General features: G+C 47.8%; 1 protein-coding gene across 4 annotated transcripts; it reads left to right on the top strand.

The window, feature by feature from the left end:
- The first annotated feature begins 1,025 nt into the window (after positions 1–1,025).
- ELAC2 (elaC ribonuclease Z 2) lies at positions 1,026–26,666 on the top strand. 4 transcript variants are annotated; one of them, XM_009432704.4, is made up of 24 exons: positions 1,026–1,367; positions 1,948–1,998; positions 2,137–2,207; positions 3,242–3,306; positions 4,578–4,635; positions 5,792–5,860; positions 7,285–7,404; positions 8,396–8,454; positions 13,084–13,142; positions 13,238–13,310; positions 13,965–14,077; positions 15,479–15,574; positions 16,484–16,622; positions 16,707–16,789; positions 18,786–18,904; positions 20,551–20,647; positions 22,372–22,510; positions 23,079–23,117; positions 23,245–23,354; positions 23,995–24,094; positions 24,173–24,293; positions 24,554–24,632; positions 25,226–25,370; positions 26,012–26,666. In XM_009432704.4, the coding sequence occupies exons 1-24, from the start codon at positions 1,123–1,125 to the stop codon at positions 26,237–26,239; spliced, it is 2,478 nt and encodes an 825-aa protein (XP_009430979.1). In that variant the 5' UTR covers positions 1,026–1,122; the 3' UTR covers positions 26,240–26,666.
- Positions 26,667–27,307: the final 641 nt, after the last annotated feature.

Genomic DNA, 27,307 nt, shown 5'->3' on the forward strand with positions numbered 1-27,307 from the left:
AGCGGCTTTAACTGATATCCCTTTCAGTGAGAAATCCTCATTAGCTACGTAAGAGGGGACTGGGTGTTTTTTTTCAAAAAGCTGGTATTGGGACATCTACTTCTGTGATGTCCCTGGTCAGCTATATTGTCTAGGAGTTGAACCATTTTGTATTAATTTTCTATCATTTACTGGGTGCCTCTTCTGTGACAGTGCCACTCAAAGGGCTATTGATATATTATCAGGTGACTGAATTCTATATTCTGAAGTAGGAGATATTGTTATTGCTGTTATTACATTTTACAGATAAGAAAGCTGAGGCTCTGAGAGGTCAAGATCACGCAGCTAACAAATGAGCCAAGACTCTTGCTTTAGAGCTTGTCCTCTATTCTTGCTTTTCTTTCCAAAAAACACTACAATTTTTGTTTTGTTTTGTTTTGAGACAGGGTCTCGATCTGTCACCCAGGCTGGAGTGCAGTGGCGCGATTTCGACTCACCGCAACCTCCGCCTCCGCGCTTAAGCGATTCTCCTGCCTCAGCCTCCCGAGTAGCTGGGACTACAAGCTCGGGACACCACGTAAAAATGATCAAGTTCTAACATGTATGCATACGAATTACAATGGAAATAAAATTAGCAAAGCGCTTATGCTAATGCTCAATACAATTGATTTCCTCACATTTAATCCTCACAACCACTACAACCACCTCTAACTCAAGCTCTGAGGGACTGACGTGCCCTAACGACACAGCTCTTATCTGGTGGGAACAGGAGCGTTTTAGCGAAACTCCAAACTCCTAGGACCCGCCTTCCCCAGGAAGGCTTTTCCTGGCACTGTGCTTCCGGAAGTCCCACCCCAGGAGAAAAACAGCTTCCGGAAAAAATTGCGGCCGGGAATCCGGAACAGAACTAGGGGCGGGGCCGCTTGAGACGCTCTAGTATTCCTCTACTCTATGGCCGCTGTCAATTGACAAGTCCCGAGCGGTAAAGCTCCTTTCTATTGGATGAGCAGCCTCGCGTAGGCGGGAAGCTCGGTGCACGGCGCGCTGATTGGCTGGATCCGCCATGCGGAGCGGCTAGGTGGTGCACGGGAAACGCGGGCGTAGGTGACCGGCGGCTTTCTCAGTTTTGGTGGAGACGGGCGCATGTGGGCGCTTTGCTCGCTGCTGCGGTCCGCGGCCGGACGCACCATGTCGCAGGGACGCACCATATCGCAGGCACCCGCCCGCCGCGAGCGGCCGCGCAAGGACCCGCTGCGGCACCTGCGCACGCGAGAGAAGCGCGGACCGTCGGGGTGCTCCGGCGGCCCAAACACCGTGTACCTGCAGGTGGTGGCAGCGGGTAGCCGGGACTCGGGCGCCGCGCTCTACGTCTTCTCCGAGTTCAACCGGTCAGTCTACGAGCCACGCCCCGTCCCGCTGGGCCCTCAGTGCGGCGCAGCCTCTGAGCATCGGGGCACCTCCCAGGGCTTCGGCTTCCCTACTTCACACATGTGGTTCACTGTTGCGGGGGTTCGTGGAGTTATGGTGGGTGGGAAATCCGAGATTCTTTGCATCCATGTGATTTCTGGGGATCTGTGAAGAACTTCAGACGTGGGTCTGAGCGTCCTTTTCCCAACCCTTGGGCCCCGGCCTGGCTGTCAGCACTTTCGGAGCTCCACCCTCTTCCGTGCACCCCAAGGCCAGTGTGTCGTTGTTAGCGTGTGGGGTGGACAGATCTTGTGTGTAGCCGGTGGTGGAGAAAGGACTCATTTTGTCCTAGCACCCACACACACAGGCCCCCACTCCTCTCCACCTCTGCTAAGGAGGGCTCAAAACCCACCAGCATAAATGTGGCTCGGTAGTCCAACGTGGACTTTTAATTTTTTTTCTTTTTTTTTTTTCCAGAGTCTACAATAAAACATCTAATTGGTGTCAGAGAGTTTACAGAATAAAACCTTCTGAATGTCTTGTGTAATGTGTGTCTTGTAGGTATCTCTTCAACTGTGGAGAAGGCATTCAGAGACTCATGCAGGAGCACAAGTGAGTCAGTCTCTTGCTTTCGGAGGGGGAGTTGATTACGGGGCTTGAAAGCCGAAATGTGAGGCCAGTTGTTTTTTATAGCAAAAGTGGCCCTTGTTCTGTTCCTGTTATCCTGTTTAAATGTTTTCTCATTCTTAGGTTAAAGGTTGCTCGCCTGGACAACATATTCCTGACACGAATGCACTGGTCTAATGTTGGGGGCTTAAGTGGTGAGTATATTCTTTGCAGTGTCAGAGGCTGGTGGGAAGTCTCTGGAATTTTAACCGGCTTTACCATTTTTCCAAGTCTGGGGTGGGCAGCTACTTTTTTTTTTTTTTTTTTTTTTTTTTTGGTCAGTGGCGTGATCTTGGCTCACTGCAACCTTTGCCTTCTGGGCTCAGGTGATCCCCTCACCTCAGCCTCCCAAATAGCTGGGACCACACGTGTGCCCCATCACACCTGGCTAATTTTTTTGTATTTTTTGTAGCGACGGGGTTTCGCTATGTTGCCCAGGCTGGTCTCAAACTTCTGCAATCCTCCTGTCTCGGCCTCCCAAAGTGCTGGGATTACAGGCATGAGCCACCGCACCGGGCCTGGAATTCTTTTTATACCAGCCCAGTCAGCAGCAGCACAGAGCATTAAAAGCTGTGACTCAGGAGAACAGATTTTAATTTGGATACCACCTCTTAAGTGTTACCATCCACTTAGTTTCTTGCATTGCGGGGACAGAGATTTGTGGCAGTAAACTGGAGAGTCTAGCAGTGGTGATTACAGTTAATATGTTTATCGCAGACGCCATTGGCACATTGGCAGCCACACACATACCCACTGTCCAGATTACCCTGTCATTTATGTCTGTCAACCGGAAGGTCAGGATTGTGTTGCAGCCAAATTGTGTGGGCTTGGTGGCATGGACCGGAAGGAGTGAAGTGTTAGACCAGTCTCCCTTCTCAGGGCTGAGACTAGGGTGAGGCACTTAGGGTGCCAGCCCTTCACTTGCATGATTCCTTACATTTTGCACACTGGGTGCCTTGCTGCTTCACCCTAGTGACAGCTCAGCCCATTCTAGAGGCATTTAAAGAATATTTGGTGTCTGTTACACCTCTAGCTGGCATCACTTCTGCTCTGTACATCTTCCCTGGTTATACTTCCAAAGCTGGAAGGTGGAGATGTAGATAAATAGTTGGATTAGTACGGGGTGCTCCTCCTGTTAGTGACGACAGGTCAAATTGATGAGAGATCTGATTTTATGCATCCTTTTTAGGAATGATTCTTACTTTAAAGGAAACCGGGCTTCCAAAGTGTGTACTTTCTGGACCTCCACAACTGGTGAGTCTTTCCTGACACATCTTTCAAAAGCAATCTTTCCTTTTGTAATATCAGTAACAAGAATTTTCCTTTTTGCAAATCAGTCTTCTGCCCTCCAGAGATACCTGGTCGTTGAAACGCTTCCCCTTTCAAGTTAAAAAGACTTGAGTTCTGATTAACTATGTGACCTTGACCAAGTTACTTTACCTTTCTGAGCTTTAGTTTATTCATCTGTAAGATGACTATCACGTTTCATAGAGTTGTTAAAGATTAAAGGACGTAGCAGCACATGTAAAGCACTAAATCACTTTATTAGATATATGTTTGGCACCAAGTAGGCACACAAGAAAGGGCAGCTTTTGTTTTTATTCAATAAATTTCTGACATCTTCTTACCTTTCAGTCCAGCTTATTACACTCTTGAGAAGGCGTGTGTGTGTTGTTGAATATAACAGTTCATTTTCCAGTCCTTAAGAAGAAAGTCACCAAGACCTGTTAAGTCTTTCCCCAAAATAACGTTTGAAATCCATCCATTTGTCTCTTATTGAGGCCTTCCTTATTTCTGTTTTCTATGCCTGTAAACTACAATAGCCTCCCATATTCATTCTCGCCTTCCTGTAATCCATCTGCCACACAGCAGCCAGAGAGGTCACTTTAAGACAGAAAAGTAGTGTGTCACTTGCCACCCTAAAGCCCTTCATGGGCTCCCCATTGCAATACAATCAAAACACCTTGATATGGCCTACAAGTCCTGTAGGCCCCGGCCGCTACCCACACTTCCATCTGTACCCATCGCTGAACTGCAGCTGCATGGGCTGACTCTTATGTCCCTCTAACTCCCTGGCCACTTCAGGACTTTCGCCCTTCCGCAGGTTCCCTCTGCCTCTTCTAATTGCTGCCTATATTGTTACTGAACCTTCAGGGCTCAGCTAGAGGGTCATCTACTCCAGAACTGTCTCTTCTTCTCTAGACAAGTTGGATCCCAGCCCTCTGTATTTTTCATTTTCCTTGCAGAGCACTTAGCATAATGCCACTAAGCTGTTTCTGTTATCATGTTTCCTTTTGTCTCCTCCACTGGCCTGATTAGAGCAAGGCCTCCATCTCTTTTTCCTGCTATATCCTTGGCATCTGATATAATGGATACTCAGTAAATATTTGTAATAAATGATGTTCAAAATATTTACTAAGCTTTGTTTTATGTTGATACCTATTGGTAACCTTTTAAATACTTGAATAGTTGCTGTGTTCTACATTTGTTCAACCATAACTGCTCATTTCTTTGTTTTTCATTAGGAAAAATACCTCGAAGCAATCAAAATATTTTCTGGTCCATTGAAAGGAATAGAACTGGGTATGTCTTTGTCTGTGACTCATCCTCTGCTATTTCTAACTTACATATGCCCTGACCTCTCAAATTAGAATCCATTAAAAACATCAACATTAAACCTCAAAATCAAATGCTTCATCACCACGAGATTTTTTTTTTTTTTTTGGATAGAGTCTTGCTTTCTTACCAGGCTGGAGTGCAGTGGCATGATCTCGGCTCACTGCAACCTCCACCTCTTGGGTTCAAGCCATTCTCCCACCTCAGCCTCCCGAGTAGCTAGGACTACAGGCGCACACCACCATGCTCAGCTAATTTTTTGTATTTTTAGTAGAGACGGGGTTTCACCATGTTGGCCAGGATAGTCTCGATCTCTTGACCTTGTGATCTGCCCGCCTCAGCCTCCCAAAATGAGCTACCATGCGGCTGGAGATGGGATTTCTAAATAGTGACATTTTCTGTGTTCCCACCTCATGCTGTAAAAATAGGGGCCAGGTGGGCAGGAGTGATTGAACAGCTGATGCATGCCTGTGTACCTGCTGTGTGGCATTCTCCATCCAGACAGCAGGGCTCCTGCCTCAGTTCCAGAGGTGCTTCTCGTCGTTGAGTTGCTTTGAGTTGGGGGCGGGGGTGACAAGGGGCCCCTAGAGGTTTTGTGGCCAACTTTGTACATTGAAACGCAGCTCCAGCTGTGCAGGGGGGCTTACGACCTCTTGATGGGAAGAGGCCTCACTGAGGATGCTAATAGGGCTCTTGTCCTGGCACTGGTGTGCATCTGTGGCTTGTTAATACTCCTGTTTTATAGAAACACTAATACTTTGTTTCAAAATATACATCAGCTCTTCTGGTTTGCGATGATAGGTTCCCTGGCTTCACTATTCTGTTTGTTAACTTGGGTCTCTGAAAGTTGAGTACTAGTTTCTTGTTTTTCAATTTTTAACAGATAGTCACCAAAGATTATAATGTCTTTTCATCTGGCTGTAGTAAATATAAATGGTTGACCAAAATACACTTTTCTTTATTTCCTAAAAATGGTAATCTCCTTAGAAAGTCTGGTTTTCGTGTCAGATTCCCACCATAATTCTGAGGTAATTCAGTTGCTCGTGGTTGGTGATCCTGAAGTTACTCTTCCCACACATCTTCACTAATGCAATCACTTTGCTGTTGTGTGGTTTTCTTGTAGCTGTGCGGCCCCACTCTGCCCCAGAATACGAGGATGAAACCATGACAGTTTACCAGATCCCCATACACAGTGAGTATGAAAGCCAGGTTTCCCAGGAGGAGGGTGTACGTCCTGAGTGAAGAAAACATGGGTGAAAATAGAAACTGAACACTTGCTGTGGGCTCCCTGTTTTGTGTTCTGAGCATGATTAGAAAATTGAGTTGAGGAATGAAGATATGGCTCCTGCCCTGGCTTATAAACTTACAGATGTCTAACTTATGCCTAATGATAGTGATTATGCTTTGGAATATTAGATAATCAAGCACTGTTGGTAAATAGATTGCATTCAAGTTTGCACATTCATTGCTTGGAGGTTTTTTCCCACAGGCGTAATACCCTCTTTTGATCAGACGATCATGAAGAGGTTTGCACAGATAGATTTTTTAAAATAAATGATGATTACAGCAACCTAAAAGAAGTGTTGTTGGGGGTTAGAAGCTCCTGCAAATTCCGAAGTATCAGGGCCAGATGACGTGGTCTTAGCTTAGGAAAAGAGTCAGTCTTGTCCTTGAGCTTGGCTAAAGACATTCATGTCTGGTTTTACTTACATGTGAAGAGAGTACCAAGCAGTAGGGGTATTTCCTTGTTAGTACTAACTAATGACATGCTTACCAAGTAGTGCTGTTGGGTGACAGACCAGAGCACCCAGCAAACGCCAGAGAAGTCCAGTACCTGGCGAGGAGATGAGGCTTACACTGACTGAAGGCAGAAGGCAGCAGGGAGGAGAGGTATGTGCCGGAGCAATGGCACAAGTGCTCCTAGGCCAGTGCTGTGATGAGCTGATCAGCACTCCCATTGCCTGGCTTGCTCCTCCTGCTCAGATGCCTTCTCTCACCTGACCCCTGCTGTAGCCACCCCCAGCCTGAGTTGCATCCACCTGTTTGTTGTCCATTTCCAGCACCCTGTTCTTCGCTCCATGGCATGTGACAGTTAACTTTCATATGTGATTTGCGTGATCGATGTTAACATGCTCAGTTTTGCTGATCACTGTTTTTTCAGTGTCCAGCGGCCCTCAGTGAGTGAACTTATGTTCATTCTCGTTGCAGCTGTGCTTTAGCTTCTTAGAGCAGCAAATTTTTTTCCCTTGATCTTGAGCCTTAACTAAATGTAAAATGAGGCTCCTTCTTGAGATAGGTACCCTTTGGGCCTATGTGTTGTAGCGGGAGTGATGATAATAAATACGCATGTCTACAACCCACATGCTGTTTAGATAACACGTTGTTGAATTGGTACTGTGGCCGAGGCTGTGAGCTAAGCAGAAACATAAACATTAATAGGACATAGGTGCAGCCCAGAAACCAGGTAGGAAGTTAACTAACTAGTTATTTCCTGCTGTATAGTAAAAGGTGTGCTGATTTAATTGGCGTTCTGGCATTCCCACGTATGAACGTCTGGGCCTTGGCTGTCAGCTCACCTTGTGCAGTGTGTAATTTGGTGGTGTCTGTACTGACCAGGTGAACAGAGGAGGGGAAAGCACCAACCATGGCAGAGTCCAGAAAGGCCTCTCAGCAGGCTCAGTCCAGAGCGATCTTCAGACTCCGAGTCAAATGAAAATGAGCCACACCTTCCACATGGTAATAGTATAAACAAAACAGAGCAGCAGAAAGGCTTGCGTTTTCTTAATTCTCTGCCTCTTAATGCTTGTAGAGAGTCATTATTGTAAGAGAGCCACGTGTGTAAACAGATCCTTCTTCCTGGGCTTACTATAACTTGGCCCGTGGGGAGAATGAGAAGGGTTGTTGTAAAGGTGGCAGCCTGGGACTTTAATAATGACCAGTCCACAGTTTTGGCCACCCAGGGTCTGGGTAGGCCCAAAACTGTGTTCTGTTTTCCCAGAGGAGAACAGGGCCTGACAAACGGATTCATTTTGTGTTTTTCATTAATGTAACATTTATGCAAATTTTCCATTAATGTGGAAACTATAACTGCTAAGCCAGTGAGACAGTCAGATCAGTGAGAGGCTCTGCACATCTTCCAGAATGACAGCCCACTGGGAAACGGAGTTAAAAGTCCATGATTAGATGTAGCTCAGGAGTTGGGCCGCTTCGGGAGTTTGTTGTCCTTAACAGAAGGCCAGCGTTGGCAAAGCTCGGCAGCTCCTCTTTCTGTCCTGAGGTCTTGTCTAGTGACTGAGAACAGGCTGACCCCTATGTGCTGTCTTTGTTTGGATGGCACCAGGTAAAGACTGACACCAGCATTTTCTTTGCAGGCCTTTGAACTTTTGTGTTATTTCATATATTATATGTGTTATAAAGCACATTACAATATATTTTTCTCTGTCTTCTCCAGTCCTAGGTGAAATGTGTCATTTAAAAAAAATTTCACTTGCCATTCTAAAGTTTTTCTGGTGAGAGTTTTGTGTTTTTCATTTACGCAAACACATCTCCACATAAGTAGGGAAAAAAAGTCTTCTTGAGTATATTAGTGTCTTCAGCCTCTGTATTGGGACAGTAGCGTCCATTAATTTTTATGTGAAGTGAAATTAGGTATCGGGTCATAATCAGTCTGTGAGGTCTTCACAGCTTTCACATTTACCTTGTGATAATCAAGTGTGTTTTTCCTCAGGTGTTAGCCAGAGAAGAGGGGTCAGGGACTCTTCCCTGGTCGTAGCTTTCATCTGTAAGGTAAGGAAGACTTTCCGGAGGGCTGTACATGACTGGGGTCTTGGTCAGTGACCTCTGGTTTGCACTTTTTCATTAATTTGAGGGTAGGCACTCCTGTTACCTGAGACAAGAAGAGATAGCAGATCTTCAGAAAAGCTGATGGAAGGCCGGGTGCAGTGGCTCACGCCTGTAATCCCAGCACTTTGGGAGTCCAAGGCAGGTGGATCACGAGGTCAGGAGTTCGAGACCAGCCTGACCAACGTGGTGAAACCCTGTCTGTACTAAAAATACAAAAATTAGCTGGGTGTGGTGGCGCATGCCTGTAATCCCAGCTACTTGAGAGGCCAAGGCAAGAGAATCACTTGAACACAGGAGGCGGAGGTTGCAGTGAGTTGAGATTGCACCATTGCACTCCAGCCTGGGTGACAGAGCAAGACTCTCTCTCAAAGAAAAAAAAAAAATTCGATAGAAATGACACTGGCAGTGAGCCTGCAACAAGTATTACTACTGACCTTTCATAATTGTCATCACTTGTAGGTTTCAGAGTTTAGATGCTCTGTTTCTCAAAATAACCCCATACTTTTATTTCCTTTTAAATTTTTTTCCAGTGCCCTGTCAGCCTCCGTACATTTTTTTTTTTTTTTTTTTTTGAGACCGTGTCTGTCTCCATTGCTTAGGCTGGTGTGTGCAGTGGCACAATCTCGGCTCACTGCAACCTCCACCTCCCAGGTTCAAGTGATTCTCCTGCCTCAGCCTCCCAAGTAGCTAGGATTATAGGTGCGCGCCACCACACCCAGTTATTTTTTGTATTTTTAGTAGAGACGGGGTTTCACCATGTTGGCCAGGCTGGTTTCACTCCTGACCTCAGGTGATCCACCCACGTTGGCCTCCCAAAATGCTGGGATTACAGGTGTGAAGCAGCGTGCCTGGTCCATATTCTTTTATATTTGCCAATGATTGGTCCTTTTAGAATTCAGAAATTATTGAAGGCAGCTGTGTTTGTTTTCCTTCAACTCCATCAGGCCTTTATTCAAAGTCTTTTAACTCTGTTTTACTTTATTTCATTCCCCTGTAATAGCTAAGGTCTAACACCAGATTAATTGGAATATTAGCTAGCATTCACAAAGTCCTAGATCTGTAACTCTGAAATTGGTCAAATTCCATTAAAAGTTTTTGTTACAATAAGCTGTTTGTAAGATCTGACTAGTGGCTTATTTTTAATAGAATTTTGCATTAAAATTTTATCAATACAATTTGCAACAAATTTGTCTAAATATATGAAAAGATTTCATTGCCTTTTTGTGGGCTTAGATTATTTTTTAATGTTGATTTTGAAATATATTTGGAATTTTTATCTAAATTCTAAAAGCTACAAGTGAAAATAATAATGAAAGTAAGTAGTTAATATTAGTGGCAAGATCATTGCCAGTATCATTTCTATCGATTTATTTGAATAATGTGATTTTCATAAAAGTTAAGTACTACTGTTAACAGGCTTATTACTTGTAAGTTTCTGAGTTTTAGGTAGCAAAATCATTTTTTAAAGTTTTAAAAATATTTTATTTTTGATAATCTATATTTATATTGTCTGATTTTTAAACTGTTTTCTATGGTAATCTTTAAATCGTATTCCTGCTTTCCGGAATAGGTAACAGTGACATGATGAAAAGTGACAAGCTCACTTTTACACACTCGGGCAGTTGCCCTATTATCAGGCAGCCGTTCCTGGGGGCTGCCAGCTGCCTGCCCTGGCTTTTCCATCTCCTTCCTTGCTGTCTCCTGTGGCTCCTTCTGAGGGCTGCTGTCACTGGATTAGCCTATAACGCCTTTCCCCTCTTCTAATTAATTTGCTGCTCTCAGGTGAGGTTTTGGAAAGCAATAAAGCTGAGCTAGGTCAAGTTCCAGGAGTCTCTTGGCATGAGGACCTGAAAAACTCATCTGTTGGAAGACCTTGGCTTTGGGCAGCTGGTGCACTGTTGGGGCGTTATCGGCTGCGTTCTGCCTCTCATCAGTCTTCCAGATACTCTGCATTCCTCAGAGAGGAACATATCTCCATGGGTTGAGTTCAGCTCCCAGGGAGATGGGTTTCCCTGCCTTAAGTCGGCAAGTACCTTTTTTTTTCTTTTTTTGAGACAGAGTCTCGCTCTGTCACCAGGCTGGAGTGCAGTGGTGCAATCTTGGCTCACTGCAACCTCTGACTCCCAGGGTCAAGCAGTTCTCCTGCCTCAGCCTCCCGAGTAGCTGGGACTACAGGAGCGCACCACCATGCCCAGCTAATTTTTGTATTTTTTTTAGTAGAGACGGGGTTTCACCGTGTTGGCCAGGATGGTCTGGATCTCTTGACTTCCTGATCCGCCTGCCTTGGCCTCCCAAAGTGCTGGGATTACAGGCGTGAGCCATCATGACCAGCCTTTGTGTTTCTTTGTTTGTTTTGTTTTTCTGAGATGGAGTCTCGCTCTGTTGCCCAGGCTGGAGTGCAGTGTTGCCATCTCGACTCACTGCAACCTCTGCCTTCCAGGTTCAAGTGATTCCTTGCCTCAGCCTCCCGTGTAGCTGGGATCACAGGTGCCTGCCACCATGCCCGGCTAATTTTTGTATTGTTAGTAGACACACGGTTTCGCCATGTTGGCCAGGCTAGTCTCGAACTCCTGACCTCAAGTGATCTACCTTCCTCAGCCTCCTAAAGTGCTGGGGTTACAGGAGTGAACCACCATGCCCAGCCTTCAATTACCTTTTATTTATTTTATTTATTTATTTATTTTTGAGACGGAGTCTTTCTGTGTTGCCCAGGCTGGAGTGCCGTGGCGCAATCTTAGCTCACTGCAACCTCCTCCTCCCAGGCTCAAGTGATTCTCATGCATCAGCTTCCCTAGTAGCTGGGACTTCAGGTGCCCGCCACCACACTCGGCTAATTTTTGTATTTTTAGTAGAGACGGGGTTTCACCATGTTGGCCAGGCTGGTCTTGAATTTCTGACCTCAAATGATCCTCCTGCTTCAGCCTCCCAAAGTGCTGGGATTACAGGCGTGAGCCACTGCCCCCAACAGCAAGTACCTTTTAAACATTAGAGACATTTAGTTGCCATCCTCAAACCCGTTTGGGTGTGTGGAGAGAATGTTGGGTCGTGACATGGTTGTTAGTTATCTAAAGATGTCAGCCATCAATCATCACTGTGTGATGTGCACACTGAAGCTGTAATCCTTCATCTAGGACGATATTTTTTAAGATGGAAAATTCTACAACCCTGAGAATAAGGATTTCAGATCCAAATTTGAGACTCAGCCCTACGAGTAACTTTTTAACTTCAGAGAGTTAAAAGAAGATGCACAGTTGATGAAGATTTAAAGGAGAAAATGAAAATCAAATGTCATTTAGCACTCAAAGGCCTACATGTCATTTCTGACATTTTTCTGTTTGTGTGAAATTTTTTTTTCCTATAAAATGATTGTGAAGTTTTCTGATAGAATTATTGTTTGCCTTTCTAATGTAATAGCATATTAGGGTTTTTTTTTTTCTTTTTCTTTTTCTTTTTTTGAGACAGAGTCTCACTCTGTCGCCCAGGCTGGAGTGCAGTGGCGCGATCTCGGGTCACTGCAAGCTCCGCCTCCTGGGTTCCTGCCTCAGCCTCCCGAGTAGCTGGGACTACAGGCGCACGTCACCACACCCGGCTAATTTTTTGTATTTTTAGTAGTGACAGGGATTCACCGTCTTAGCCAGGATGGTCTTGATCTCCTGACCTCATGATCTACCCGCCTCGGCTTCCCAAAGTGCTGGGATTATAGGCATGAGCCGCTGTGCCTGGCTAGTAGGGATTTTTTATTATAATTTATCTCCAAGATAAAAGCAGTGACATTATATTGCCACATAATTGAAAAATGCAAGAGAAATAAAAATCATCCATGCTTTTGTTAGCCGATCACTGTCATTGAAATATTATGTTACATGGCAGTTTGCTTGCTGGTTGCTCTGTTAGGCAACGCTCTGGTGACATTCCTTTAGCTATTAATTGAGGAATGTAGAATGACAGAACAGTGTTTCTCCTCGATACTTGAAGGATATTTATTAACTTTCATATTGAATTACATTTTATTAAATTTATAATGAGTTAATGCTGGGAAATAAAACACTGATTTAAGTCATTTTGGCTTTTAGTACTAAAGCATTTGACAATAAATGACTTCTTCAGAATATGGTATACCTTCTGAAAGCAATAAACGCATTTTAATGAATTGTAAGGAAACAACATTATTTTATTTTTTATTTTTTTTTTTGAGACAGACTTTCGCTTTTGTTGCCTAGGCTGGAGTGCAATGGCACGATCTCGGCTCACTGCAACGTCCGCCTCCCGGGTTCAAGCGATTCTCCTGCCTCAGCTTCCTGAGTTGCTGGGATTACAGGCACGTGCCACCACGCCTGGCCAATTTTGTATTTTTAGTAGAGACGGGGTTTCTCCATGTTGGTCAGGCTGGTCTCAAACTCCTGACCTCAGGTGATCTGCCCGCCTCAGCCTCCGAAAGTACTGGAGCCACCGTGCCTGGCCAACATTATTTATTTTTTTTTAAATCTAGAAAAATACACTTCTAAGAAAATTGATTAAAACCAACCTTCTTCATTAGCCACTAAGATCACATCTATGTTGTCTTTGTTGCAGCTTCACTTAAAGAGAGGAAACTTCTTGGTGCTCAAAGCAAAGGAGATGGGCCTCCCAGTGTGAGTGGGGGGGGTAAGGCTTCTGGGGACTCACTGGGTACACCTGTCCACTTAAGGAAATCACATTTCACAGAGGCCTTGCCTCTTCATTTCAGTGGGACAGCTGCCATCGCTCCCATCATTGCTGCTGTCAAGGACGGGAAAAGCATCACTCATGAAGGAAGAGAGGTGAGATGCCTGGTTTTCTTGATGATTCAGCAGTTACAGGTAGGGTCTGAAATGCTGGGCAGAGTCTGTCTTCTTCAGGCCCTACAGACACCACTTTTGAAGGATGTGGAACAGTTTGGACATCACTCAGCTAAGTGATAAAATGGCCTCTTTTATCTGTGTTTGTCCCGCATGTCAACACGGCTGCATTCGAGCATTTTTGTAGATTGTCCATGTAGGATCTGGTCACCCTCCTCCTTAAAGGGTGCATGCTTTCCTTGGTACTTGAGCTCAGGACAGTGTCTAACAACAGACCCCATATGGATGGGCCTGGGGTTTATGGTCCAGAGGAATGCCACTGTATTCTATGTCAAGATATTTCCTCTGACTTCTAAGGACATTAGGACCAGTGGCCACAGACTGAAGAAAACCTTAATGCCAAGCCTCCTTTCCTGGCCAGTGTAGGCCTGAAGTGCCTCAACCTGACAGTTACCTGTTTAGGTATCCACAAAGAGACCAGAAGGGTGTTGATGGTGATGTGTAAAGTTGGTTTTGTGCTTTGTTTACCTCTCAGCTCACTGGATAGGATATGTCATGTTAGCAGTTGCCTTGAAGGCAGTTCAGTTTGGTGGCTGAGCTGTGACCCCCAGTGGGCGGGCTTATTTGGTTTTGCAGATTTTGGCTGAAGAGCTGTGTACTCCTCCAGATCCTGGTGCTGCTTTTGTGGTGGTAGAATGTCCAGATGAAAGCTTCATTCAACCCATCTGTGAGAATGCCACCTTTCAGAGGTAATGAGGGGTCTCTAGGGTGGGAGAAGTGAGAGCTGAAACCCAGCCCAGCATCGACATGGGCATCTTGTGGCAAGAGCTGTGTTTCTGGGAAGGCCACTGTCTGGGTTTACAGTTCAGAGGCCAGGACTCCTGCCTTAAGTCACTGTTGGTAGTTGGTGGGCTCCGGTGTACACAGCCTCAAAGTGAAATTAGAAAAGATTGAAAACTAGAAACAACTGAGGACTAGAAATTCAACTAGAACTCTTACAGCTCTTATACCAGAAGAAATTCGAGAACTTTTTTGAATTCTAACTAATGCCCCAGATTATCATTTGGATTATTTTGAACTGAATTAATTTTCTTCCATTACCTGCATTGAAACAAATGAGGTGGGTCAGAGTGTGTGAGACTGTCGTGGTCAAGAGTCCGTTATGGGATGGACTCACAGCTGGGGAATGTCTTTTGGGCTAACTGCCACTCTGTTGTTGTCCTCTATCAAAGTTAACCAGTTTTGCAGTTCAGCTTTCATCCCAGGTGGAATCATCTTTGACCCACCTATCTGAGTTTGAATCTTTTCCCCCACTCTTAATGGTTTACCTGTATTTTTCCTGTTCCTAGTTTGTATCTATCTGTATTTTTTCACTTGTTTTTTTCTACTTACCACAACAAATCCTTTTGGGCTGCTGTACCCCTTCCGCATCAGAGCGTTAGGAGTTGTTGCATGGTCTGCTTTATTCTCTGTGGGTGAATTTGGATGCGCTGGTAGCCCCGGCTTTGTATTTTAATCAAGTTTTGGGCAGCAAAGCCTCTTCAATGAATCAGGTGTCATTTGAGAGCCATGTGTGGATGTGTGATGATGCTGGGATAGATAAAAATAGCTACTGTGTATATTTCTTTTTAAAGGGAACTGGAGGGAAACACATCAGCATGTTAGTAAGTGGTCTGTTGTCCAGGTGGTGAAATTTCAGACGATTTTCATTTTTCGTGCCTGTGTCTCAGGTCCTCTGGAAGGCAGACACCAGGGTGGCATTGGAGGTGCAGGAGGTTTATTCGAGGAAATGCCTGTGAGAGAGGAAGGAGAGAGGGAGCAGGAGGAGGCAGGGAGAGCCTGGGTCTGGCTTTGCAGGTTGGACCCGTATGAGTGGAAGGAAGTGCAGTGCTGAGAAAGGATCAGCCAGGCCGACTGGAAGGCCCAGAGCAGAGCTTGCCAGATAGAGGAATCCCATGTCCATTGGAAATGGCCCAGCACTGGGGTCTGCCATGAGCAGCCTGCTGTGAGAGCATGGCCTGGGCGTGGAGGCTGTCAGCTCACTGCAGTGCTCGCAGAGGGCCGCACGATACCCCTCCCTGGCTGCGTGTTCCATGTCTTTGTGTGTCCTGAGTCTGCATCACTTTGTAAAGCCCCACTCTTCTGCCCAGGTACCAAGGAAAGGCAGATGCCCCCGTGGCCTTGGTGGTTCACATGGCCCCAGAATCTGTGCTTGTGGACAGCAGGTACCAGCAGTGGATGGAGAGGTATGGAGCCCAGCCCAACGGCACTTGGGGTAACTCTTCTGGGCAGTGGTGGATTCCCCTTTCCTCCCCTCTTGCTCTTTCCAGCGCTACCTACCCTTCTGCACCTGCCTAAACTTTCTGTGGGATTCCTGCCTTCCCAGAATTCTAGGCGTCCCAGATCTGTGCTACACTTGTGAAGAAAATGCACCGCTAGGTGGCGCAGTGTCCACACGATTCCATTTATTTTACACCCTCCACACTCTTCAGGGTGTCTGAACAAATACTGCCGTTTGGTTGAGGATTCCATAAGTGAATTCCAAAGAAGAGATTGCAGCTATAAAATGATAGCTTCCATTTACTGAATGCCCACTTTGTGGGAGGCAGTGTGTGAAATACCCTTCATTTCACTTCATTTCCTCTAGGGTCGTCTCCAGCAGCCCTGGGAGGTAGATGTTTAGTCACTGGAAGGAGAGGGAGCTTTACTTTCTCCTCGGGGCATCGCTGGCCAGGGCCAGGTGGAGGAGTATGAGTTGAGCTCAGGTGCGGGGTGACCTTGGGCTGCTTTTTGGCCCCTGCCCGTATCTCCCCACATGGCCCCTTTACCCGCCCCTTACTCCATGGCCTGCTCTCCTGCTGTCTCTTTCATTCCTCAGGGTTTGGGTCCCCTATTTGTATGCCCTGGACATCTTCTTTTTCTTGTTTTTCCTCTCAGTCTTCCCAGCACACCTGAAAGGCAGCTGAGCTAGGGAATACTGGGCTTTGAGACAGCAGGAGTGGGACCATGTTTGGCCATGTAGTAACACTGCTTGGGGCAAGTCACTGAACTGTTTGAACACCTCATCCTCATTACCACTCCTGAGCTCAGCACCACTCCTCAGGGGGAGCTGCCTCCTAACAGACGCTGCAAATGCCGGGTCTGTTTCTTCACAGGTTTGGGCCTGACACCCAGCACTTGGTCCTGAATGAGAACTGTGCCTCAGTTCACAACCTTCGCAGCCACAAGATTCAAACCCAGCTCAACCTCATCCACCCGGACATCTTCCCCCTGCTCACCAGTTTCCCCTGTAAGGTAGTGTCTCAGACCGGCCCCTTGTCGGCCCAGCTCTCGTCCCCTCTCTTTCTCTCCATGAATGTGTTTTGTCTCTTTCAGAAGGAGGGCCCCACCCTCAGTGTGCCCATGGTTCAGGGTGAATGCCTCCTCAAGTACCAGCTCCGTCCCAGGAGGGAGTGGCAGAGGTCTGTGCCATCTTGAACTAATGGAATCGTCTCAGTCGAGTTGGGAAACATTTCTGTAAATAGCCACATAGTAAATGTTCCAGGAGGCTCTCCAGACCATATGGTCTCTGTTGTAACTGTTCAACTCCGCTTTGAGCACAAAAGAACCACGGACAATAAGCTAATGAATGGGCTTGGCTGTGTGCCAGCGGAATTTATTTAGAAAAGCAGCTTACTCCAGGCTGGGTTGAGGTGGGCGGATTGGGGCCAGTAGTTCTCCTTTTCCAAAATTGCCTTGCATGGGAATAGCAGTGATAGAGCTCGTATGTTTCACAGTATAGAAAATAGGAAATGTATGATGAACAAAGTCACCCATAATCCTGTTGCCCAGAGATAATGATTGATAACATTTTGTGTTTCTTGATTTGTGTATGTGGGTTTATATTGTCAGTCTTTTCCTGTATCACTAAATAGTCTTAAGTAACAAGATTTTTATTGGTATTCCAAATAGGGATGTTTACTCATTTGGGATGTTTCCAATTTTTTGTTGTTTTAATGAATGAAACAATAAATGTCTTATATATAAATCTTTGATGGGAACTCTGTTCCCTTCAAGTCATTCCTAAATGTGGGATTACTGGACCAGAGTGTGACACTTGTTAAGGTACTTGATAAATGTAAAATGCCATCTTGAAAGCCTCTTCCAGTACAATCCAACCAGGAAAGTGAACAGCCTTACTGCCCCACATCTTTATTTTAATTAATTAATTTATTTATTTATTTTATTTATTTATTTTTTTGAGACAGAGTTTCGCTCTTGTTGCCCAGGCTGGAGTGCAGTGGCGTGATCTCAGCTCACTGCAACCTCCGCCTCCCGGGTTCAAGCATTTCTCCTGCCCCAGCCTCCCGAATAGCTGGAATTACAGGCGCCTGCTACCACGCCCGGCTAATTTTTTGTAATTTTAGCAGAGATGGGTTTCACCATGTTGGCCAGGCTGGTCTCGAACTCCTGACCTCAGGTGATCCACCCACCTCAGCCTCCCAAAGTGTTGGGATTACGGGCGTGAGCCGTGCCCGGCCTGTTTTAATTTTTAAGGATCTGAACCTTGATTTTAAGTTTCCTGCCCACTCCACAGTGTTTGTATTAGAATAGAGCATGTGCTGGATTATGACTGGATGCTGTGTGCTGTTGAGGTTGGGTAGTTGGGGCCCTTTAAGAGACTCTACTAGCAAGACTCGGGCCCACAGGCAACATCACGGGGTTGAAGAACCTGATGTCCCTTTGTTGGCATCTGCACAGGCTCTTAACACAGCAGCGATACACAGCCCTAGCCGACATTCAGATTTACCTTGTGCTTGTGAAGAATATTGCACAGGGCCTGCCCCAGACCTAGTGAATTAGAATCTTGAGAGTTAGGCTTGGGACTCACAAGCTCCCAGATGATTTTAATGCTCAGTGAGGTTGAAGAGCCGCCTGTCCAAGGAGTTGTCACTCCGTGTGATCTGGGGCTTGCAAGGAAAGTGAGATCTCAGGCCTCCCTGCAGAGCTGCCGAATTGGCTTCTGCGTTTTGCCAAGTTTCCCGGGTGTGAACATGAGTTTCAGAGTCACTCCTCTAGGGGCCCTGCTTCTCAGCTCGGACCATTGACCCCTCAGAGGACATTTGGCAACATCTGGAAACGTTCTTGGTTGTCACAGCCTAGGAGGTGGGTAGTGGTGCTGCTAGTGGGTAGAGGTCAGGGGTACTGCACCAGGACAGCAGCACTGGCCACAGAAAAGAACTATCTTGCCCTGAGCATCAGTAGTTCCCCGTTGACTGGCCCTGAGGCAGAGCGATGCAGCATCCAAAAGGCGGTGGAGCAGAACTGCCCCAGATCCTAGTCACTTAACCTTCAGTGTTGATCTGAAGGAACTTCCTGCAGATTGTCCCCCTGAATTTATTCTGGACATCCCCAATGGGGTCTGCTGAGGCCATATACCCTGTCCGTCACCTGAGATGCTTCTCTCTCTCCCTGCAGGGATGCCATTATTACTTGCAATCCTGAGGAATTCATAATTGAGGCGCTGCAGCTTCCCAACTTCCAGCAGAGTGTGCAGGAGTACAGGAGGAGTGCGCAGGACGGCCCAGCCCCAGCAGGTAAGTGGGAGCCCACAGAGCAGCCTTTCTTTCCTGGGCTCTGCCCCTGCTGCTGTTTTCATAGCATTAAGTGGAGTGCTGGTGGGGCGCATTCTAACCTGGCTTTTCAGTCTAATCCAGGGCTTCTCTACTTCAGCTTTACATTAGAATTATAGTCATTGGAGGAGGGGGCTTTGGGGAGTTTAAGAATCCCAATTCCTGGCTGGGCGCGGTGGCTCACACCTGTAATCCCAGCACTTTGGGAGTCCGAGGCAGGTGGATCACGAGGTCGGGAGATCGAGACCATCCTGGCTAACATGATGAAACCCTGTCTCTACTAAAAATACAAAAATTAGCTGGGCGTGGCGGCGGGCGCCTGTAGTCCCAGCTACTCGGGAGACTGAGGCAGGAGAATGGCGAGAACCCGGGAGGCGGAGCTTGCAGCGAGCCGAGGTCGTGCCACTGCACTCCAGCCTGGGTGACAGAGTGAGACTCCGTCTCAAAAAAAAAAAATCCCAATTCCTGTGCCCCATCCCACCCAATCAGAGCATTTGGCGATGGCACCCAGGCATTCTTGGCAAGGCACGCACTGAGTGAAACGTTTTAGTGAACACCTGTGGAAAGAGCTTTGAGCAGGGACTTGGCTGGCAGAGATCTAGTCCTGGCTTTGCGGATGCAAATCCATGGAGGATCTTGGCCACGTCACTCAACTGAGGCTGAGGGCCGGGCACAGGCTTTGGAACCATTGGGTCTCCCTGGATTTGAATCCTGACCCTGCCTCTTACCATCTTCACCGGAGACCTGGGCCTCTGAGCCTGTTTCCCCCTTGGGAAGGAGAGCATTTCCTACCTGGTAGGGCTGGGAGGATGCGACCAAAGTGCATGGTCTTGCAGTGAGAGCTGGATGGAAGGCACACAGTGTTCTCTTGAAATAAATGACAGTTCCCAGCATAAAGAAATGTCATTTTTTAAATGTAAAAGAATTACAGCAATTCTTTTGAAGAAAGGACTGGAGAATTTATTTGTTCTTAGCCTTTTGGTGACAAATAGCCTGTGGGTCCCACACTGGTGCAAAGTCCTTTGTTTCAGGGCGGTTGCCAGGGGCCTGCCAGTCCCCCTCCTGGGAAGCTGGATAGAACTATGTTGCTTACCCATCTGTCTTAGTCTGTGTTTTGTTATTATACAAGAATATGTGAGACTGGGTAATTTATCAAGAAAAGAGGTGTATTTAGTTCACAGTTCTGCGGGCTGAGAATTGAAGGTCATGGCCCTAGCTTCCAGTGAAGGCTTCCATGCTGCATCATAACGTGGCAGAGGAGCGCAAGTAGGAAGTGGTCGCTTGTGAAGACGGGATAACCTGAGCTGCACTCTGGCTTTATAACAACCCCCCTCTCCTGGGAACAAATCCATTCCCTTGAGAAGTAATGCAGTCTCCTGAGAGCCAGTACTTACTACTGCAGCTCCAAGCCACTCAGGAGGGTCCGTCCCTGTAGCCCAAACGCCTTCCACTAGGCCCCGCCTCCCAAAACCGCCATACTAGGGAGCACGTTTCCACATGAGGTCTGGGGACAAACCAGTGATACTCAAACCATTGCACCTTCTCATGGCTGCATGCTGGCTCAGTTTTGACCCAAAGGAATGGATTGTTTCACATGGATTTTTTCACAGAGAAAAGAAGTCAGTACCCAGAAATCATCTTCCTTGGAACAGGGTCTGCCATCCCGATGAAGATTCGAAATGTCAGTGCCACACTTGTCAACATAAGGTATGCTGCTTTCCCAGAAAGCATCCTTCCTTCAAGGGCACGTTTACTTTTTAAACAAAAGTCCTGCTGTACTCACCAGTCGATTTGAAATGCGGTATCAAGCCCTGTCACTTGTCATGTCGACTGGAGTGTCCAGGAGAGGAGCGTGGCCTTACTGCATTTTATAGCCTCAGTAGCAAACTTTTACCCTGGGAATCACCAAATTCATCCCATGATGTCTTTTAATAAACAACTGATTTTACTGTGGGCAGTACACCTAGCTAAGAAATTAGTTCGTTTAATTTTTACATTAATCCTATGAAGTGGTGAATAACTACCCATTTTGTTGATGAGTGACCTGATATTCAGAGAGGCGACTTGCTGTGGTTCCTACAGCTGGTAAGTGGGGCATCTGAAGTTTGAGCGGGGACTTGGGGTCTTGATTGCTACATGGTATTGTCCCCCAGCCATTTGTTGGTAGTATGTTAAAAAGCTTTAGGGTTTTGCACATTTGTGTTCAGACCCTTTATTGGATTCCCCTTGACATGTTTTTTAGTTGATTCTCTTGGGTTTGCCTGGGGTCATCGGCAGAGAGATTAGTCAAATGCGTTGTGACATGTACATGTTATCTCTACAGATAGTATGTGAAGAAAATAAGATTGTGAATTACCAGGTTTGTTTTAAATTTTGCTTTGTCATCTTAGATGCTAGTGGTGGATGATAAACAACCAAATAGTGCATTAAATATATACAGCAGTGACGAGATGTGCCCTGACATCAGAAATATACAATCTGGGGTGTGTTTCTCTGTGGATGAGGACATGCAATAAAGCAGCTTGGAGTGAGCCGGCCTCTCCCGGGGGCTGAGATCCTGGGGGAAGAAGGGCTTTTTGAGTTGCTGACATGACACCCTGCGAGTGGCTTTTGAACCAGCTGAAGCTAATGGGAAGGTGCTATTGCCACCTTGCCTCCCCCTCCCGACTCCTTTTTCCCCCAGAAGGTAATGTCTTAGCACCGGGGCTTCTCTCTGCAAAATGGGTGCAGCCCTCTCAGTGTTCGTGGCTCCTCCCAGAGAAGGAAGGAGGCCAGAGCGGGTCAGCACTCTCTCTGCCTTGGAGCAGAGCTTCTGAAATGGACTGCACAGCAGAATAGCCCAAGAAGTTTGTCAGAATCCAGACTTCCAGAGCCCTGCCTAAAACCGAGTCAGAAACCCCGAGTGACACCTGGGAGTCTGCGTTAACTAGCTCCCTGAATGAAGCACCTGCAGCCCGCCCTGCACCAGGTGTCTTTGAGGACATGAGCTGAGGAAACCCCGACCACTTGCAAAGGGGGAAATGTCCGATGGCAGCTGGACCTAGAAAGAGTCTCGTATGGCCCAGTGCCTGTCCTGGTATTCTCAACAGAGGCTGTGGCCACAGTCAATCTGCATAGTCAGATTCATTGTTAGGACTAAATGCTTTAAGCCTCCTATAAACTTTTTTTTTTTTTGATGCCCAGCCTTTGTGTAAGTCTGCTTGAAAGGGTTTCAGGGTTCCATGGATACTTCTTTGCTATAAAGAGGATGACACATGTAAAATCACCTTTATGGTTAAATTAATTGGCTTTTATATTAGCTCCTCAAAGCAAAGCACGAGAGACAGAAATTTCTGCAGTTGCTTCTTGGTCCTGTCCAAAGCAGACATCAGCCTCTGAACCATCAGCAGCCTTCCTAGTGGCAGTGACTCTCTTCCTCTTCTCTTCTGCAGCCCCGACACGTCTCTGCTACTGGACTGTGGTGAGGGCACGTTTGGGCAGCTGTGCCGTCATTACGGAGACCAGGTGGACAGGGTCCTGGGCACCCTGGCTGCTGTGTTTGTGTCCCACCTGCACGCAGATCACCACACGGTGAGTGTTGGGCTGGACCACAAAGCTGGAGCCTGGAGGAGGCACTGCCACGTTGAGTTGGCCCTTTGGCTGCGTCTTTTCCTCCGCTTCCAAACTTGCCCAGAGCTTTTGTTACTCATCTCTGGCTAGGAAATGGTCTTTTGCAAAACTCAACATAGTCCTTCTGCGCCACAAGAATGTCTTCTCTTTCTGTTTAGTTCCTTTCCTGCAGCAGGACAGGTTTGAGTTTACCCAGCCTTCCTTGAATCTTGAATCTCACACGGCCTGCTCAGCGGAAGCTTTGACCAGATGCAGGAGGTGTGGCTATGAGACCCTCACCTTGGTCTTCTGGGGTGCCGGGCCCTGGGCCATTGCCCTCTTCCCAACACGGGTCATGTTGCTTTCTGCCTGTGACATTTCAGGGTCATGGCGCGGGGGGCTCAGCCTGTGCCACCCCCACTGCGGCTGTGTTAGAGGCTGGTGGGTGACATCGGGCTGGCAACTCCTGCAAGAGAGAGGACTCCAGACCCTAACCTGAAGGAGATCTCCCTGGGTCCTGGCTAATGCATGTCTCCTGTTTCCTTGCCAGGGCTTGCTAAATATCTTGCTGCAGAGAGAACGAGCCTTGGTAAGTGTGGCACTTGATTGACCTTTTGAGTTTCAGTGGTTTACACATCATCCGCCATGCCTCTTGGCACTCTAGTTTTTATTGAGATGTTCTGTCGTTGAGTCGGCACTTGGATTTTTTGTTTCAGGCATCTTTGGGAAAGCCCTTTCACCCTTTGCTGGTGGTTGCCCCCAACCAGCTCAAAGCCTGGCTCCAGCAGTACCACAACCAGTGCCAGGAGGTCCTGCACCACATCAGGTGAGCATCCAGGGCAGCCTGGCCCCCTGGGCTGTTGCTTGCTGCCGTCTCCTTCAGAAGCTCAAGGTGGACACTTGGGTAGTTACCAATATCCCCCAGCAGCCTTGCCCTTGACATGGTCCCAGATGGCAGAAGCAGGGGAGAAGTGCATTGGCTGAAGGACAGAAACCATTAGATAGTTCCCATGTAATGCTTATTTTCTTAGAAGCATTTCTTCCCAGTCGTCATTTGAGTTCTGAGCTGCTTTCTAAACTTTGAGCAGCTTTTCTTGATGAGACAGTTCCAGAGCCAAGCACCCAAATAGTGGCTAGCACAGAGAATGTCCATAGCAGGTGTGTGGCTAGCTGGCAGGTGGCACCATCCTCACCCCAAGGGGAAGGAGTCCCCTCTGCTGGAGCCATCCGTGGCCTGTGCTGCCTGAGCCGGAGGCAGCATTCACCTGCTGGGTTTCTCCCAGTGGCCTAGAGGCTTTGGTTTGGCTCTTTATATTTGACTGCTGTTTCCTCATCATAGTGACTATGATTTAACTCATGTTTTCTCCTAAGAATGATTTTGGGGTTCTCCAGCCAAAGACTTAAACTTTGGTTCCAGGTGTCCAAGAAACGTTTATTATCATTTTAAATGTTTTGTCTTTTTACAGTATGATTCCTGCCAAATGCCTTCAGGAAGGGGCTGAGATCTCCAGTCCTGCAGTGGAAAGATTGATCAGTTCACTGTTGCGAACATGTGATTTGGAAGAGGTAAGGGGCACAGCTGCAGGCATCATGGGGGTGAGGTGGGGAGCAGAGCTGCAGAGCCCTCCAGCCCCACCCTTTCAGTTTCAGACCTGTCTGGTGCGGCACTGCAAGCATGCGTTTGGCTGTGCGCTGGTGCACACCTCTGGCTGGAAAGTGGTCTATTCCGGGGACACCATGCCCTGCGAGGCTCTGGTCCGGATGGGTGAGTAGAGGAAGAAGCAAGCCACCCTGAGGTTGCTCTGGGGTTTGTGTAGCTGGAGGTGAATGCAGGTGAGCTTGCAGGGAAACGTCAGCAGAGGCAGGAGACTCAGGTCCCCACCCTCAGAGTCTCTGGTTGTCATCCTAGTAGGCAGACCCAGGGCCAGGGGAGCTGAGTGTTGAGACCAGGAAACAGCACGTGACTGAGGCCTGTGTGCTGCTCTCGCAGAGAACTCTGCCCTGATCCTTGTGCTGCTTCTCCAGGGAAAGATGCCACCCTCCTGATACATGAAGCCACCCTGGAAGATGGTTTGGAAGAGGAAGCAGTGGAAAAGACACACAGGTAGCAAAGGCCGGTCAGTCCTTGTCGCCCACATCCTCTCCCTCCCCCACTACGTGACACTGAGCAGCCGTCGTTTGTCTCCACTGATGTGGGGCTGCCCTGCTTCCTATCAAGGGCTATGGGGGCTTCCTTGACCTGTGGCAGTGCTCACAGGCTCTTGGCCTTTATTTTTGCAGAATTTTCTAAGCAAGATTCTAGAGTGAGGCACAGTTTTTTGAAAGCATTTAGAAATCGGCTGAATAAACTATAAGCCACGTCAGGGAATTGCCAGGGGAAGGCGGGGGCTGGGGGACTGAATTTTTGGCTGTTAATTTCAACGAAAGAGTGCATTACCCCAGGTGGGCCCTGTGGTTTCTCTTGGGTGCCCTCATGGACAGATCTGGCAGCCAACACAGAGGGTGGGCTTCATCCAGGGGTGTGTGCGAAGGCTCTGGCCCTCAGGGGAGATTGTGCTGGCTACGGAGGTGCCCGTTAAGAAAACCCACCAGCTTCCCCGGGTGCCCTGGCAGTTGATGGCCAGGGTCTGTGCCACTGTCTGCTTTGCAGTCTTGCAATTGAGTTCAGCTTCAGTCTGCTCTGTCCTTCACCTGCAGCACAACGTCCCAAGCCATCAGCGTGGGGATGCGGATGAACGCGGAGTTCATTATGCTGAACCACTTCAGCCAGCGCTATGCCAAGGTCCCCCTCTTCAGCCCCAACTTCAACGAGAAAGTGGGAGTTGCCTTTGACCACATGAAGGTCTGTATGTCACATGGACAGCACAGGGTGGGGACGGGGCAGGGAGACAGGACTCTACCCACTGAGTAGGATGGTCAGCTGGAGTTTGCTTTCTTATTTGGGGCCACCATGGGAAAAGGGTATCTACCCATCACTAACCAGGTCGAACCACCCTGGGTTTGCTGGTGAGACCCACCTCCTGCAGGGGCCAACTAGTCTTCAGTCTCAGTTCACTGGAAATTTCTGAGAATCCTTTTAGGCCTGGACTGCTCACACAGTCATGGCATTTGAGCCTCAGCACAGACCTGTGAGACAGGTGGTTGCCTCTTGTGAGTGGGAAAGCCAGGCCTGACCCTTGGCCTTCCGGAATGAAGGGGCAGAGCCAGAGCCAGGCCTCGTTTTTCAGGAGCTTGATTTTGAGAGCATCTGGACTGCTCTCCCTTCCCTCTCCGGAGGCCCTTAGCCAGGCCTGGGGAGCCTCTGCCCCTTTAGAGGGTTCCCTCCATGCCATTCTTTTTTCCATTTCAGCTGTCGCCTGTTGGCTTGTGCCAAGGAAGGGGCGTTGGCGCTGCTGTGTGAGCACATGACTGCATCCCTCCCAGCTCCTGTCCCCCACCCCTGCCCCTCTGAGACATGTCCTTGTCTTCTATTGTGTCTTCTAGGTCTGCTTTGGAGACTTTGCAACAATGCCCAAGCTGATTCCCCCACTGAAAGCCCTGTTTGCTGGCGACATCGAGGAGATGGAGGAGCGCAGGGAGAAGCGGGAGCTGCGGCAGGTGCGGGCGGCCCTCCTGTCCAGGGAGCTGGCAGGCGGCCTGGAGGATGGGGAGCCTCAGCAGAAACGGGCCCACACAGAGGAGCCACAGGCCAAGAAGGTCAGAGCCCAGTGAAGATCTGGGAGACCCTGAATTCAGAAGGCTGTGTGTCTTCTGCCCCACGCACGCACCCGTATCTGCCCTCCTTGCTGGTAGAAGCTGAAGAGCACGGTCCCCCAGGAGGCAGCTCAGGATAGGTGGTATGGAGCTGTGCCAAGGCTTGGGCTCCCACATAAGCACTAGTCTATAGATGCCTCTTAGGACTGGTGCCTGGCACAGCCGCGGGACAGGAGGCTGCCACACGGAAGCAAGCAGATGAACTAATTTCATTTCAAGGCAGTTTTTAAAGAAGGCATGGAAACAGACGGCAGCACCTTTCCTCTAATCCAGCAAAGTGATTCCCTGCACACCAGAGACAAGCAGAGTAACAGGATCAGTGGGTCTAAGTGTCCGAGACTTAACGAAAATAGTATTTCAGCTGCAATAAAGATTGAGTTTGCAATTGTGAGTTCTTTTGCTTCCTCCTGCTGCTGCTACAGAGCAGGGTCTGCTGTGCACCACCTTGGAGAAGGCTCTCTGTGCTGTAGTGTGGCAGCTGCCTGGTACCCGGATGGCTTGGAAGTCAGCTCCCATCGTAGTGAGCACCTCTGGAACCTGTCCTCAGAGAGCCACCCTTATTCGCCAAGTCTTTTTGACAGAACTCGAGCTGTGCCAGCTCACAGCAGGGCGTGCTTTCTCTATCAATCAATCAATCAATCTGTGAGAGCCTGGCTGGGCTGGTGTCATTGGTCAGGGAAATGCAAGTCTTCTGGTGGTTCTGGGTAAAAAAGTGGAGACAATAGATTTGCTGTGTTGCTTCCATACTGAGAGTGAGGATCACTTTGCCCTCGAAGGTTTTGAGAAATGGCACACGGGGCTGGTTTCCATTGTCCTCCTTGCGGGATTTACAGACGCGGATTAGTGCTTGACAAATGGAGAGCATTTTCCAAGTAAGTAAGTAAGTAAGTTAAGTTAAGTTAAGTTGAATCTAGTATTTATTGTGTATATTCCCTACCCAGGAGAATGTAAAAAGAGCTTTAAAAACTCAAATGACAAGCGAGAGATCAACCAGGGACCTGGCTTTACACAGGTGGTGACCTTCAG

Source organism: Pan troglodytes, chromosome 19 (genome assembly GCF_028858775.2).
Source record: "Pan troglodytes isolate AG18354 chromosome 19, NHGRI_mPanTro3-v2.0_pri, whole genome shotgun sequence".
NCBI classification, from domain to species: Eukaryota; Metazoa; Chordata; class Mammalia; order Primates; family Hominidae; genus Pan; species Pan troglodytes.